The 17,838-nt window shown below is 36.3% G+C and overlaps 1 protein-coding gene across 1 annotated transcript; it reads right to left on the bottom strand.

The window, feature by feature from the left end:
- Nucleotides 1-480: 480 nt before the first annotated feature.
- Nucleotides 481-8,064, bottom strand: LOC134650003 (proton-coupled folate transporter-like). Its single transcript, XM_063504817.1, has 7 exons — nucleotides 6,968-8,064; nucleotides 6,032-6,185; nucleotides 5,357-5,458; nucleotides 4,360-4,497; nucleotides 3,561-3,644; nucleotides 3,160-3,316; nucleotides 481-658 (listed from the first exon to the last, which is right to left on the bottom strand). Exons 1-7 carry the CDS (start codon nucleotides 7,772-7,774, stop codon nucleotides 502-504), a joined length of 1,599 nt encoding a protein of 532 aa, XP_063360887.1. The 5' UTR covers nucleotides 7,775-8,064; the 3' UTR covers nucleotides 481-501.
- Between the last annotated feature and the right edge of the window lie 9,774 nt (nucleotides 8,065-17,838).

Below are 17,838 nucleotides of genomic sequence, written 5' to 3'. Positions count from 1 at the left end.
CTGGTTAACTGGTACAGCTATGAATGAATATGATTTATTTCGACGTAAACTATATATGGAGGAGACAGTAGGAGTTAAATAAAAAAATATAGATATATATTTCTTGAGGGATCTTCACTCTTCAGCATAATTCTCAGTAGAGGATTCCTGCTCCGTCTTCGCATTCAAAAGCTTTGATGAATTGTTTTGTACAAATTCTTATATACTATTTGATAAAGCCTTAAACTGAACATACTGCTACCTATAGGCCATTTTATGCTGTGTGTAGGTAAATTTTGAGGACCTAACCCGTGACTTTTTTGGGGTTGAACACATTTTTTATATTTAACGGTAGATATCTGCAGTTTTAATATTCTTGTTCAAATTTAAACTGTCCTTGACAGTTTAATATTTGCATCTCGATTAAACATGCTTAGAATCAATACTTAAGAGCTATTCAAACAAAACTGTCAATATTGTGCCCAATCACTTCTTAAAATGTGTGAGTGAAACCCAAAGTGGTTACTTTATAACTTCTGCATTTTCAATTGGTTCTATATTCGGCCTCAAAAAGCTCAGCGGCTCTATTTTTTTCTCTTCAGCATCTCTTTTCTCTTGTGCTTCGAATGCGACTTTTCTTGCACTTTTAGATTCCAGTTTTATCTTGACATAGAACATCCTGAAAATAAAAACAATCGTAATGTAAGAGTTTTTCCTACGAGTATAAGCATCTACGCAAATTACAGTGCTAAGAGAAAACGCGACTTTACGTTGTTCTCATACTTTGAAGTCTGTTTCAGTATTTTAAATAGGACCTCAAAATCGATGCTTTAACATGAATAAATGCAATGTCTGCATTGTAAATATTTCGGCTTAATATTAGGTTACACATTAAATCGGATGTTTTTTTCGGGGTATGAGTTGATGTTGATAGGTTTTAAATTTTGCTTTTAGTTTACAAGATTGCATCGGCAAGTTTGTCGCTATCAATTAAAATAACGTCTAGTTTGATAACTGCGTCAACATTATTTTTGTTGTCTTGTTTTTTGTCCTCAAAAAATGTGACGGAGCTTTTTGTATGGGGTGAAATGTAGTTTTTAATTTTTCTCTACATCTACATTTTAATCTACAGCCAGAAAGACATGCATTAGCACTCAACTTCATTTTTATTTTGATAAAAGGCAAAAATAGAAGCGCGACAGGTAGTGTGGTCAGAAACAAGACAACGAAAATAATTTTGACTCAGTTATCTACTCATTTGAGCTATCTGATTTTGGCTCGATTCGATCTTACCCAAACATTCGACATTCATAAAAGCTTGTGCGAGTTTTGAACTGGATTAGTTGTCAAGCGGACCCCATGAGCTATGGCAAAATGACGGGATAACGCGAGGAAGAAGATTAGCAAGCTCGTACGCGTTACTATTACGGTAAAGGAGTCAAGTAGTCTTCCAACCAATTTCGTCATTAGTAAGCCAATTTAGTCATTATTACCTTTTCCGCTGGAGCTATTTTAAGTTGACCTTCTCATACAAGATACTGCTCCTACTAATAGCCACTTTTGCTAAAAGTGGAAAAGTCTAAGTGTTGAAGATTAAATTGTCTATGTGTGTAACACGTGATTTATGTGAGAATACGATAAATCTGAGTACTTATAAAGTTACACGATAATCTCATTCAATTTAACCCATATATCCCCATTGGGTCGTTTTCGACCCACACTCCTTAAGGTTACAGGCTCACTCCCCTACTAATTTTAATATAAATTAGGAAACCAAAGCTATTTTAATTTTATAGGCAATGCGACACTATGATTGGTGCCAGCCAGGTGGTGGAAGCCAAAGAGAATATCAACGTAGTGACGTATCAGGAGCTCAAAACAGTGGCAGAGAGAAGAACAGAATGGCGATTACTCCACCGACAAGAGCCAGGCTCTTAAAATAGTGATGATGATGATGATCATAATACATACAAAATTTACGGTGGGGAATTAAAAAATAGTGAGACTGTGACAAGGACAAGCAATAATAGCGTTTTCGCTGCTACTACTACTGAAAGATACATAAGACTTTTCCCCGTTCGGTCATTTCCCCTACCGCTCATGCCAGATCCAGTTATATACTAGATTCATGATTATTATAGTGTGATGTACATACTGATAATGAATTGAAATTACCCATAGATAATGATTAGATCAAGGACTGTCACTACCTTGATAACCTTAATTAATACTTATAATATCTGGGAGACCGAGCTTTGCTCGGAAAACATAAAAACTCAAAAACCAGCGTTTTCCCAGAGATAAGACCAAGCTAGATCGATTTTTCGCCCCCGAAAACCCCCCATATACCAAATTTCATCGAAATCGTTAGAGCCGTTTCCGAGATCGCCGAAATATATATAGATATAAATAAATAAATAAACAAGAATTGCTCGTTTAAAGGTATTAGATTTAGCCCGCACGTCGCGCACGATATCAATGTTTTTACCTACAAACTTGACATAAAAGTGGCTTATTATTTAATTTATTAAAAAACATCTTTAATATCAATAAATTGCCTATATTTTCCCGCAAGACCTGTAAAAATACTACTTTAGAAAACGGAATAAAAATTGTTTCTTACAGCAGCGCGATAACGGCGGGTATGATAAACGCCGCATTCATGAAGACGGTTCCAGGGAACACGTTGACGGCCGCATGTAGATCCACGTGGGATACTCTTACAGAAGATTCCATTAGAAAATAGAACAAAACACTTACAGCAGCACGATAACGGCTGGAATGACGAACTGGGAACACGTTGAGGGTTCGCATGTAGGTCCACGTGGAATAATCTTACAGAAGACTCCATTGGACAATTTCGATTGTCCAATGGAGTCTTCTGTTCTTTTTGTTCGCAAAACACTTACCGCAGCACGATAACGAGATAGCGGGTATGATGAACGCTGCACTTATGATGAAGACGGCTACAGGGAACACGTTAAGGAACCTCATGTAGATCCACGTGGAATAATCTTACAGAAGACTCCATTAGAAAATGGAACAAAACACTTACAACAGCGCTTTAACGGCTTGGACGCAACTTATGATCAAGACGGTTCCAGGGAACACGTTAAAAAACCTCATGTAGATCCCGTGAATTACAGAAGTCTCCATTAGAAAATGGAACAAAACACTTACAGCAGCACGATAACGGCGGGTATGATGAACGCCGCACTCATGATGAAGACTGTTCCTGGGAACACGTTCAGGGTCCGCATGTAGATCCACGTGTAGAGCGGCTGGAACACCAGCGCGGCTACTGTCTCCGTCAGGGAGAACAGCGAGTTTACTTTAGCTGAAAGAAAAAAATAGTTTTTAGGACAATAGCAAAGTCGAAACAGTAGGGAAGCTCAGCATTGAGTAATTATTAGATTTAGATGTGATATTATGATACGAACTCGGTTGCGCTTGGTGGTTGGCGCGAGATGCCTTGCGAGTGTTGTGTAAGGTTCGTATAGGAATAACAAACATGTTGGGATTTTTTAAATTCGTATAGCTTAGTTTATCAGAAGAGCAAGGTAGCAGCATAGTATGTATACCTGTCTCATCTTTTTCCACCAATTTTGAAATAATGGACCGCAGCGATGTGAAGGTACTCGCGTTGAAAAACTCGACAACAGGAACTGTAACAGAATTAATCAACCAAATTAATATTTAAAAGAAATTGCTTATAAACACCATACCTACACAGATTATCATGATCACACAATAGCAATAAAATAAATGATAGACCAGACAAGGTTTCAAATCTCTACGTCGGTTCTTTTTTTCAATTATGTAAGAAAATTAGTAAAAACTTAGTAAAAAGGGAAAAAAACAATTCAATACAGGTTATAGGTATACAAAAGAGAGTTAAGGAGTACGTAGCGAAAACTGTTTTCGTTCCAAGTGAGAAAAAAAAACATGGCAAGGGAGTTATATCATGGAAAGATAAAACAAAAAATCGACTTCCAAAAAACATGGATAACTAATTTCAGCATACATTAAAAAATACTCTACTGACAAGATTGTCTAAATCGACGATGATGATGATTATGGCGTGCTACTTTTCGCCCTAAAATGCCCCATATTTTTGTCGTATGCCTTCCTACAGTACCCAAGTCCGTCATTCTACGCGACCACATTTCCATCTCCACCACTTAGATGGTTGGCAGTCCTCAACTGTGCGTTTCTCCAGAAACATCTCTCGCACAGCTAAACTGTGGGATGAACTGTTGCCCGTGGTGTTTTCGGACCGATACGATCTTCTAAACTTCATCTTAAAAGCATAGCACTTGTAACTATGGTCTTGCAGGTGTCTATGTGTCTCATATCATTAAAAAACTTTATTTTATTTACCCAGATACATCTCGATATCAGTAGTAACGAAAGCAATCCAGATGGAGCCGACGAACTTGCTCATGATTGAGATGGTGCACAGCAACGAGTCTTCGACCTGAAGCTTCTTGCTGAGCACTGTTATTGTGAACATTGCACCTGGGAACAAACAGATACAATTTATATACGATTCACGTATATTTGGGATTCACATCAACCTTTGAAGTCATCAAGATTTGGAGTCTACCTAACAGTTACCTAGGTACCTACTAGGGGAATAATAAGCTTAAATTTAACGGCCTCCTAGCCTATATAGTTGGTAGTGACCATGCCTATGAAGCCCTTTGAATCTTGATACGGGTATTTGTTGCTGAGTTATGGCTATTTTAGATGTATTTGTGGCGACAGGTGTTTTAATTGTTAGTATTTTTATAAATAATATTAACATACTTAATATACAAATGCCGTTGAGGCTCCGCGCGAACCGAGCGATAAGTCAAGGTCGTACGCCGCGCTCGCGTATAATTAAAACACCTGTCGCCACATATTTAGTATTTATTTTTATATTGTATAGTATGTGTCGTCGTCTATATACTCGTATTACCCATGTTATTAGAGGTCGATTTGTGTAAAGTCGTCCCATAATATTTCTTTATTAATGACGACCTGCCTGGCCTAATGGGTAATAGTGAGCAGTGAACCTGCCTATAAAGCCAATGATGGTCCCGGGTTAAACTCCTGGTAAGGGCATTTAAGGATGACTCACGTTAGACAAGGCCGTGTCCGGGCCGGAGCTTCCGGAGCTTCGTCTTCTGTGGATATCATCACGTGATCACCGGTCATCTGTCATAGAAAAATAAGCGCCGGAAGCTCCGGCCCGGACACGGCCTGGTCTCACGTGAGTCATCCTTTATTTGTGTGACGAGCACAGATATTTGTTACCGGTAAAGCCGCAAATGTTATCAAATGATGGTATGCTCCTTAATTTAAGTATTGTAGTGAGTGAGAGTATACTAACCAATAGAATGTAATACGATGGAGTAGCTGGTGAAGACCCCGTATTTCACCATGTCCCAGTTGAGTTGGTTTCTCAAGTACAGGTAAAATACTGAGTGTTCCGCTGAAAGCAAGAAATGTATCATCATTAGTTTCAATAAAACTAATAGTTTAACAAACATTCATATTGGCCAAAATGCTTTAAGTATTTTATTATAAGTCTTTATTTCTAAATACATATGTACCGACGTAGCGTTGATATAGCCAAACGAGTTGGCATTGGTACTGGCATTGGCACTGCTCGCAAAATTCTACTTGGTGTTAATAAAGGCACTTTCTGACATATTAATTTGTTATTAATTTAATTTTGTTTTGATACGACCTTAACGATCGTCTCCGAAAGCGGTGTGCTTCTCACGCATAGCTTTTACTCAGTTTTGCTTGCACCAATCAGCGTAAGCGATCTTCTAGGTCGTATCGAAACAAGATCGAAACTGTATCAAATTAATAAATCAAATTCGAGTTCATAGTTCTGTAGGTTTTACCGTATCAATTCAGCTATGATGGCTCCGTAGATTGTGCGGCTTGAAAATAAAGAATAACCCCGAATTTACATACACTACTTGTATGTCATGTCACTCATAAGCTCAGCCTATGAACTTCATCAGAAAATTATTGTTGTAAGGATTTTACTTACACATGCTAGGTCCGTAAAGAACGAATACGCAGAACAGAGTGAGTAGCACTTTCGTTCTTCCGTTGCCTTCTCGTTGCCGATATGCCACAACCACTGTGTCTGATACATGCGTTACATCAAAGAAGGACACGTTTGCTTGCTTTTCTCTTTCAATCTGTTGAAAAAAAAAGAAGTTTAAAACGAGTTATGTTTAGATTTTTACTCAGCCCTTTTTAGTTAATTAACTTTTATCAAGTAGGTACTCTTTTTAATATAACGATTAAAATATGATTGTGTGATTTATTGCATAGGACCACATCTGTCCTTTTATCGAACATACCATCATGTATGTATGTATGTAAACAATTTATTGTACATAAGACAGGTTAAGATACAATTAAAAGAAATAAAGATGTTTATTTTGTTCTGTAAATTATTATTGACAAATTATTCATATCTAAAAGTTCCCTTTGTTTCATTTTGTTGTGCTACTAAAATGAATACAGGTATAATTGACAACACGGTGTGGCATATATAAATAAAATAATAAATGCTAAATTTTTACACAAAGCGACTTAGTCCTTCAGCCTATTTAATCTAATTACCATTAATACCTTCAATAATTGTTTTAAAGATAATAGTACTAACCCTTTTCTAAATTCAGACATAATCGTATTATGCGCCTGTATTTTCTTTGTATGACAATTGCCTGCTTTGCGGCTTTGCCTGTGTAACATAACCGAGTGGCCCTTTTTGAACTTGACAGTAGGTAGTAGTAGTAGTAGGTACTAACTAGTGAGTAAAATACTGCTTAGGATCGATACTAAATTGATTCTTAGGAAGTCAATAAAATTGTGTGGAACCAGGAAAGTCCTTCCTATTTGTTATAAAATCTTTGTCAACGTATTTTGGGTTATTCTGGAGATAATGAATGGAGGTATATACAACATCACTTACCACAGGAAGGCCTTTGTCTCGTAACCACTGTTCGGGCTCTTTTAAGCAAAAACATCCGTATGCAAGAATTACAATGAACGCCACCAAAGTCACACTGAAAATACCGTAGTATCCCATGTTCTTCAACAGATATCCACTTATACCGATCCCAAGAGGAAGACCAGCTGTCATACAGAAGTTAACAAGGCCGACTCGAAAAGTCCTAGTTTCCACTGAAGTGATATCACTGATATAACTGAATACGCCAAGAAACATTGTCACCCAACCACCGGTAAATGCAGGGAATATAGTTTCCATCAACACAGTTATTTCAACTGGGATTTCGTAGAAGAAGTATACATTGATCAGGTTGCTGATAGACGTTAGTATTTCTCCAAGAATGGGGAGCAATATACATATTTTCCGTTTTCCTGTTCTGTCACTCCACGCTCCTAAAAATATTATGATCATACACGGAATCGCTGTTTGCACCAGTCCTCTCCAAATATCGATAGACGAGATCAGTTTCTGAACCTCTTGTTCGTAAAATGTGTAGTTATTGCTAGTTTTCTGTACTAGAGCGTCACAGATTTCGTCACCGAACCCTTTATTGACTCTGCAAGCTTTGTCTAAATTAAAATTTCCCATTGCAAACCTTGAGATCACGCTTGGTATAATAAGTCCTGCTAGCATAGGTTCAACAGTTATGTTGTCTTTGATATATGCAAGCTTTTCTTGGAATGTTTTATCTTTTAACTGTTCATTTTTTGGATCACGTAATGGATCATCTTCTAATTTTTCTGTAGATTTATTCTTTTCTTCTGCCATCGTGTTGAGGTATGTTATGAACTGCTTATTATCTATCACTACTCTTTCGAGTGTTGTATTGTGTGCCGGCACATTATTGACTGATTAGCTAGTTCGATATCAATTGCTTGCTCATAGTCGGAGATAATTATAGCTCTCCCTTTGATAGCAAGATTTGTTTAACGAATACTCGTACGCTACTTACTAATGATAATTATGAACGTTTTATTCCGATGTACCTTTCTGTTAATAATGTTGTTTCCCTTTGTATTTAATAATACATTGCAGCCTTTTATTTTATTAGATAATGTAAACACGTGTTTAGTATTTGTCAAGTACCTAGTGAAGTTTTGTTGTGTTATTGTGATGTTCGTTTTCCTTGTAGAATTAACTACTACTAACTAATTATCTGAAACAAAAAAAAAACAACCAAATCAATAATAAAAACGCTAATCTAATCGTACACAAATTCTATACGTGATCGTAGGAAATTGTTTACAAAAATCACGCGTTCTTAGTTAAATTTTTACAAATTAGGCCAATAATAAGCAATTAACGCCATTTAATAATATGTTATTAGGAACTGAAAACTGCTGCCCAATTAGGTAGGTTATGACATGATACCTACAAGAAAACAAGGTATGTTGTTACCATGAAATTGTCAGACAAATGGTAACGGCACAAATTCCTTGTAGGTACTTCTCGTCTCTTGTAAAGTCCTATTCAAATTTTATTTTCGACGTGTTTATTTCATGTTTATTTAAAGATACTGACTCTTGTTGATGGTAAAATGTTGCCAGTGTTTAAGAACGAATTTTAAATTACTATACATAATGACAAGTTTCACAACCACGTAACTGCGCATGTCAGTTGCGACTGTATTCCTGGCCGCTGCTGTCTCATTGCATACCTGTCATTAAACTGTGCATCCAACTAAAACGTTCGTATTATGGCCTGTACCTGTGTGGCTACCACCAGTTAGGCACTGACATAAACGCAATCGAGAACGTAACTTCCTTTCTATGCATCTCGCTCTTATACATATACATAGAAAATGACACCCTACACAGACAAATCTTGCACACCTCGATCTGTTTTTGTGTACGGACGAGTCACAAGTCACACCAACACATTTTCGTCAAGAGATGAGAAGACGGATTTGTCGCTCGACCGATCCGCAATTTGTACTGGGCGAGAAAAATCAACCAATCCAACAATTACTTGAAACTAAAATATAATAATTGTGTTTAAATGTAATTAAACGTATGATATGTAAAAAAATTATGAAATGTAACACCATTTTTTTGTAAATTTGATGTATTCGACCTGTTTTTACAACAAAAAACCGAGCAAATAGGCATTTTTGTGTAGCAGTGTTCACTCGCGCGACTGGATTCGGTCCGGTCTAGTTTAAAATCCAAGTGCAACTACTTTTATTACCCGCGCTAGATCAGTTGATCTTGTACCTCGGCAGAGGGGATATAGTGAGAATACCGCCTCCCTTCCGTGTTGCTTTAAGATCTCGCTAGTACTCGCATATTAGTGCGAGCGAGATGTATAGAAAGTAAATAACGTAGACGTCAGCGTATATGTCCGTTTTGACACAGTCAGTAACTCATGGTACGGGTTTTGTACTGTAGTTGCAATTGGTAACAAAGCGCAAGCCAGCCGAACGGGCAGTAGGAACGGCAATAAAACATTTGAAATAGAGTATAAGAAAACATTCAATTTAGTGACCAAACCAATTTTTTTTATAGCGGGCAATCGTATATTGGTAATATTCAGCAGATGCGGACGGGAAAGGTACATTTATGGCGAAGAGATAACTGTCATGTGAGCCGTTTTTTGAAGTCAAAAATGTACTTATAGCTTCGTCCATTCTGTCGCTACTCCACTCGAAATGTCATTTGAAAATTTGATTTCATTCCAATCCTACACTGTCAATGGCAATGTCATTCTCACTGATTGTGTGGCCTGCAATACGCGATGGTTGGTCCAATTGTCGTAAAGCAGTCAAATATAATCTAGTCCTTTGTGTGGGTTCTTTTGTATGCGCAATCAACTCGTTTTACTATTATAGGTCTCGGCCAATAGAACATGTCTAGTGGCAGCTATTCTATAGTTGGTCAAACCAAATTGTCAGTAAATAAGAACAAAAAACTACTCATCCTTTTCTTTTGGGTGCTAATACTAGTGTAAGACAAAGATAGTATGATCTCTCTGTCTATGTTTGAAATGAGACAGTCCTTTGACAAACTATATAAATCCACCCGTCCATCAGGATGTAAACTTTATCGTCGGTGCGAATAAAAAAATCGCTATGTGTTTTTTTACGAATTTTTGATTTTGGCATATTTTAATTCATTTTTCAATTTCCCGTCGACCTATATCAATATTTTTTTTATATCTATATTAGTTTTGAAAATAACTAACAAAATTTGTACAAAAAAATAGCTATGTGTTTTTTTTTGCACATAGGTAACGAAATTAAATGCCTTGTTTTCCGTCGAGGGTGACAGCGATAATGTTGCACATGGCGATTTATTGACCCTGAAATCCGCTATGTATCATTTCTCGTGCTACGTTACTTTGGCAATAAATCGCTGTGTAAACTTTACACATGACGATTTTAAGTGAACCAAATCTAAGTCGCTATGTAGCAAAATTCTAGTTAAAATAATTTATATTTTAAAAATTTACGAAAAAAAACTGTTTATTTTGTGCATAAGTATCATGTAAAAACCATTGATCTACCAGAAAAAAATACAGGTGCAACAAATATATTACAAACAGGAAAATAAACAGTTTTTTTTTGTCTCCTGTAAAGTAGCTAAAAAATACATGGCGATTTTTTTATTCGCACCGACGTTATGGCTGTTTTCGTTTGCTGTCTGAGAATAAGTACATTTTATTAATTTGATTATTTTTTATTTTATAAGAGATGACTCAATAGGGATGTCGACTACGTATAGGTACCTATATTTTAAATAAATAAATGTCACACCATGTACAAAATATAAAGTATATTAATTTTTAGTGTTCCGCACAAAACTTTGTTATCGGAACAGTGGCGGAACACTTATGGGATCTCTTCGGTCTGGCAAATACCTACCTACTGTAAATAATAGAATTGTATTTACAAGAGTGTTGCATCTGAATCGATAGGCATCTGTAAATACTTTAATTATTTTATGACTTTACGATTACGACTATTATTGTGTAAATTTCAATGTATGATTACTTAATTCTTTTTTTTTGTTTATTATTATTTATAAGTATTCTCTCATACAAAAAAGTACTTATTATGTTTACTTACCTATTCAGTAAAAAACTTAAGCACTTATACATTTAACCAGTTGTTAATGTCAAGCTAATTCGTAATTTAACACATTGTAATATTCATTTGTAGTAAAAATAGTCCTGAAAAACGATTTTTAACATACTTCTAATAATAATGTCGGTTTTTTGTTTTTCTAACAGTTAAAAAAGTATTTCTGATTAATTGCAAACTGTAAAATTGAGATAAGACTTATCCAATAACAAGACTTAAACTAATATATATTACCTACTTTAACTCGAGATGTTATCTTTGTAGTTGTTTTTGTTTAGAACATTTTTAACCCGCATAAATGTCAATGTGGTTCAGTGAAGAGGACGGACTGAAAATCAGCGCTGCGCAGGCAATTTGTAATGAAATGACTGACGCAGCGTATGCTGAACCCGTTCCTTTTGCCGCACAATTATTCTTATTTTTTCAATTCTTATTTTTTGTAACCTGTATGCTTTTTGTGTTGCAATCAATGGTTTCTTATTCTTATTCTAATACCTATAATCTTTCGCTGTCTGCACGTCTAAATGCATTTATTAAGTACGTGTATATCTATCTATTATTGGCCAAGATCATAAAATAGATTAAAGTAACCACTTCATACAGAAGTCGCACTGTCTACCAACACTAATGTTTGACAACTGTAATAATTGCTCATGAATCTCATGGATGTGATGTGCGTGCTTAGGCGCTTGGAAAATTTTCATTTCAGCTTTATAAGGTTGTCGTATTCACACATCATATACATTGGGCGTAAGGGCGTGCGACTTTCAATCCGGAGGTCGCGGGTTCAAATACCGCCTCGTACAACCAATGAGTTTTATGGAAAATGAAAACCACAGAAAACACATTAAAAAGTCATCAACAGGGTAGGACCATTTTTCACAATATACTCGTAGTCATCGAACAAGGGGAAATTATTTCCCACCCAAAAATCACCCCCTTCCACTTACCCCCCCCCCCACTTTTCTACATGTTTTTCTGAATCTAGATGCTAAACGTACCTATAACTCAACTACAGTTTTTAAATTTGCAGAAAATTGATGCTCTGTCCTATAGGTTAATATACAGGTGCGCACTGATTGCAAAAATAACACAGTTTGAGCTGTCATTTAGATGGTATTTATCACTAATAGCGAAAACCGCATACTTCCGCCTGTAACATAAAAAGAACTTCTAAAATACATATGTAATTTAGTTTTTTTCGCAGTTTCATATCCGGTTTTTGCAGAATTCACATGTGTTAGAAATTATTATATATTTTAGAGTTTCAGAGAAATGAATAGCAGTCATGGAGAATTACCCATTGTCATTGCTTCATTATTAGTGTAATTTTGTCCACTTTTAAACTAAATGTACCTACCATATTATTATTTAATATGGAGGCGCGCAAAATTTCTTGTTAATTGTGCTTAACATCATGCTTAGCGCAAGCGATTGTCACCTTGGCTAGGGACCCAGACTACGCGTCAAAACTATCTACCATTCTCATAACTGAACAAAAAGAGATAACTACCATCAAACGGGGTGAATAGGGATGACTGGGGTGGATAGGGGCAAAACTTTAAATGTGATTTACTTGACAATTTGTTAATAACTACGCACACAAATTGTATCATACAAAATCTACTATTATTTTCAATGTATGTCTTATGCCCAGAAAAACTAATACCTACCTAACTAAGAGTGCTTTAGGTGGCACATCGTTTTGGCGCGTTGTATCATCCGCTACTATTGATGCTGCAGTCACTATCACTTAACCCATCACTTTCAATGAATAGCCTAGTACTACTAAGCTATTGGTTGAAAGTGATGGGTTATTGGATAAAAACTTAGGTACCTATTATTTATTATTAAAAACATTACCTTCTCCTTACATAATGCACTTGTATCAAGAGGTTTATCGTCCTTATTATCACATTCCACTTGTCTGGTTATCACTCACAGTGCAGGTGCCTGTTATGTAGTGTCTTCACAATGTCTGAATACACATTCAATCGATTAACTACTTGACCGTGCGTTGGGCAATTTCCTATCTTGACGGTATCTTGTAGGCGACGGACATTGCTTGTCTGTTCAAGACGAGCTACAGAAGTGCATGGACACATTATTAACGAATTCGTTCATCAAGTGGCCACGCAATTCTGCGGTTAGATGTACATGACTAGCTAATTAATGCGTTCTTTATTTTATTTTACAACATTCATTTTTAGTGACCCGAAACTGAAGGATGAAGGCGTACGTCCGATCTATATCAAGAACTGTTGTAGATAAACAGTACAAAAAATTTCAAAGCGTGTTTTTCTATTGCAGCATAAACTACAAAAATACAAAAAAAACGCAAAGGCATCGTTCGAAACCTTCATTATTTTAAACTCTTGTGTGTGTATGATAAGAATTCTTTTTCATTTTTTGAGAACGATTTGAACCAATGATTTTTGACCACCACACACATTATGAAAGGTTAAACAGAGGATCAGGTTTAAGCAAGCGAAGATGCCGCCACTGTATTTGTCAATTTCCTTGATAAAATGAGTGACGTTCGCCGCCGCATGACTGCTGCGATTATGACGTTCAATCTGTCACTCAATTTTCACAATTACAGCAAGTCAATAGGACTTCCGGTTCGAGCGCCATCTTGATAGTCACGCCTTTGATAAATTCCTTTGTTTTTTGCTCATTAATATTGTTTAAAGTGTAATATCGATAGCTTATTATACAGTAAACTAAGGTGGTTGAATGGAGAATTAATCTTGAAACGCGTTTAACCACCATTTTGGAGTCGACGCCGGTAGTCCACGCTACTTGTAAAGACCAGCTATCGCTTTACAAGAACTAATAAATTCACCGTACACTGTCTTGTACTAACCGTACAATTACAATCGTTTTACCTTGCTCATACGACCTTGATACTGGCGAAATTGCCAAAATGGCAATTTCGCCAAATTATGGTTTCAGCCTAGTGGGGCTGAAATCATAAATTTAAAAGAAGAAGAAGTAAGTCAATACCTACATAAATAGGGATAACTAATAAAGACTGACAATATTTAGATGTTTACTACTCGTAATTTTGTGACCGATCGATAATGATTAATTATCAAAAATACGATAAAATATCTCAGTTCTAAGGAAAAAAATAATTAATTGATTGGGGCTTAGTAAGTTTATAACCTCTTCGGTTATAAACAAGCATACGGTTCGTAAAGTCTTTTAATATTTTTCAAAATAAAATGATGATTATCAACAATATTTTATTTTTCGGATTGCGATTCGGTGCGACGCCGTAGCGAACGAACCACTGGTATCTCTCTGTCGCACTAATATGGAAGAGTGACAGAGATGCATTAGCGTTTCGTTCGCTACCTCGCCAACGATTGGCATCTTGGCTAGGCCCCTTGGTCATTTTATTGTCCGCTTATACAAGCTGAATGGAAATAATTCGTAATAGCTAAATAAAATTGTGACTGACTTGCGCATGAAAAGTTGTAGGATATTTGCAACTATCAACTAAAAAAAACCGGCCTAGTGCGAGTCGGACTCGCGTTCCAAGGGTTCCGTACATTAAGTCCGACTCACGCTTGACTGCACATTTCTAATAGGTTTTCCTGTCATCTATAGGTAAAAAACTATTTTGTGTATATTTTTTTTTTATTTTAAACCCAGTAGTTTCGGAGTTAAGGGGAGGGGAATGGTCATTTTTTTTCCTATTTTCTTGAATTACTGCTTAACTATTAATCCTAAAATTATAGAGAAATTCTTACAATGAACTCTTTCATTTAATATGTAACACGATATAGTTTGAAAAACTTTATTTTTTAATTTTCTCATTTACCCCCCAAAAATGGCCTCCATATTTAAAATTCATTTATTTACGTTACACGTCCATCTTTGGGTCACAAACTTACATATGTGTGTCCTTACATAATTGGTCCAGTACTTAGTTTCGGAGGAAATAGGCTGTGACAGACGGACGGACAGACAGACAGACGAGTGATCCTATTAGGGTTCCGTTTTCCCTTTTTAGGTACGGAACCCTAAAAAACAATAAGAATGAAATAAGTAAAAAAACAGGTAATTATAATTTAATGTTTTGCAAAACCGTATTATCTTTACTGGGCTACTGGCTACTTTCATGTAGTATACCAAACATTTCAAAATCGGAGCATTCACACCTGATATTAAAAAAAAACCCAAATTTGTAAATTTGTTGTAAATTTTTTGTGTTTGTAGTTTATTTCTCCCCCCGTGCGGTTAAAAATATATTACATACTTACATTTTTACATTTCCAATACTAATTTCTTATGACACTAAAATTGCGTACGTTGCACTAAGTCGTATCGATGTCGACTGGTGGTTGTGTAACGTTTGATGTTTCAAACAGGTTTGACGCGGGCATAGTAGAATTAGAAAAGTAAGTGCTCAAAAAAAAATACATGCTCGAATGCGACGTGACGTGGTAACAGTGGATCATTTTAAGGGTTCCGTAAAAGGAAATTAATGGAACCCACATAGGATCACTTTGTTCGTCTATCTGATCAGAGGGCCTACCGCGAACCACGTTCGACGTGTTGCCTCTCTGTCGCACTTGTAAATTCGTACGTAAGTGTGACAGGGAAGTAACACGTCGAACGTGGTTCGCGGTAGGCCCTCTGTCTGTCAAGACCCTTTTTCACAGAAACGCGTAAAGGTATCAAGCTGAAATTATAACGAATACTCGGGTCTACTACCCCTTGGAGCAGTGACAAAATCAAACTTCTAATAGTATTTTATGCAACCGTTGTTTAAGAGGGGTCAAAAAAGGCGAGTGGCGTGAGTAACAATTTGAGACGAAGCCGAAAATTGTTATTAAAGACGTCACGAGTATTTTTTGACTCAGTTAAACAACGTTGCATACAATACTTTTTCTACGACCAAGCACTTACTTTGAAAAAAAATTGTTTTAACAAATATTCTTCATTCAACAAAAATAATACTTTAAACAAGTGGAATCATATAGGACATATATGTAGGTAAACAAACCAAAAGTATACAGCTAAGATACGCGACCCGGCCACCGCGCCCCGCGCCCCATGACCGGTTGGTCAGCGACACCTTCTTGTAACAGTTGTAACTCATGAGGCCCTGGTACTTGCTCTTAGTTAAATTACAATTTTGGACAGTTTTTTCTCGATTTTGGCCACAGTAGCCTATGGAGACTAACAAGCAACGCTAAGCGGTGTTCGTAGTCTGTGGATCTTGCTATATTACGGGTGTCACATGCGCGTTTCTGACTTCTGAAGCAATTTTATTGTTTCTACTAGTTAGTACTCATCTGTCAGAGATGACAATTAAAATTAGGTTGGCAACAATGTATTTCATACAATATTTTTTAAGTGGTGATTACACGAAGTATCGTAAAAGTACCAAAAAGATACTGCGTGTATGCACAAATACTTTTTTGGGGAATAGATTAATGACTTGTCTTGACAACTATAACATAGGAGTTTAAAGGTGTGTGTACGACCCTTTAAATGACAAATAAAAGTACGGGAGTAGAAAAAATACTTTTTGAAACTAATCCGAGGACTAACAATTAATCCGGAGCTACTTGCACTGATCCCATTTAGGGTCCCGCGTACGTGTGGCATGCAGTTGCGCGCGAGGCAACGCGGCCCGTTAGCTGTCCCGTCGGCGCGCACGCGCGCTCTTTCCTCCTCCCCCCTGCACCTAGCTCTGACGCTTATAAACAATACCCTGGTCAGAGATAGCTCAATGGATGTATTGTATTTTTTAATGCTAATATTACATTATAAATAAATGAAAAATTATTCTGCTATCAAATAAGGTGAAATAGGCTGGAAGTTCAGATTTTATTATATATTTTTTTTAGGTCCCGCGCTCTGTGTGCACAATGCATAATATATACAATATGTATTTACAAACTTATTTAATTTATAAATGCATAACAAATGTTGTTTGGAGAGTATAGCTACTTTTCTGTTTGTACTGTGGTCACGCTAACTGTTGTTTTGGATTAAAAGTAGTAATAGATGATGCCTACGATTGCAGATCCGTGAGAGTAAATAAAAAACAAGCAACAACGGTTGCACTCCGGGAGTGCCGATAGAAGTGAAAACTCACCTCACTATGTTACCGACGCCCGGTAACACGATACATACGTTTAGCGGAGGTATTCTATTTATTTATTATATATATTATTATCATTCTCAAATAAGATCACACTTTTTCATTGACATGTTTATTTACATACTGCCATGACAACGTCAAATTATTTGAACATAGGTAAAGAGTCTCGAAAAGGAGTCCGCAACATAAATGTCAAATAACATTGAGTTTTTCTTTATTGATTTAAATGCCATTTAAATTATGAGTGGCACCCTTACGGGGCTTACGGTCACGTGATCGCCTTACGCCCCTTACGGTCACGTGATCGCCTTACGCTGTCTCGAGTTTATCATTTTTTCCCCACCTAAAAAAGTGCCCAGGGCCGCTAAAGAAGTTTTCACTTCAAAAATCTATTAGAAAAATAATGTACAATTTTTGTTTTGCACACGTGACCCTTTTTCGCTTTTTTTTGTTTTTAAATAAGCATTTAAATATTTTTTTCCTGAAATATACATAATATTGTGTTACAGATTACAGAATTACTTAAAATGAGGTAGGTACTGGTACGAAAGTGAGTTTCATTTTGTAAGTACCTACGTAACTGTTTTATTTTGCAATAATACTTAACTGGGGCGCCATAACATTTGTCGC

The sequence above is a fragment of the Cydia amplana genome, chromosome 8 (genome assembly GCF_948474715.1).
Source record: "Cydia amplana chromosome 8, ilCydAmpl1.1, whole genome shotgun sequence".
Taxonomy (NCBI): Eukaryota; Metazoa; Arthropoda; class Insecta; order Lepidoptera; family Tortricidae; genus Cydia; species Cydia amplana.
Note: the sequence above shows the minus strand (reverse complement) of the source record. Positions and strands in the feature narration are given on the sequence as shown.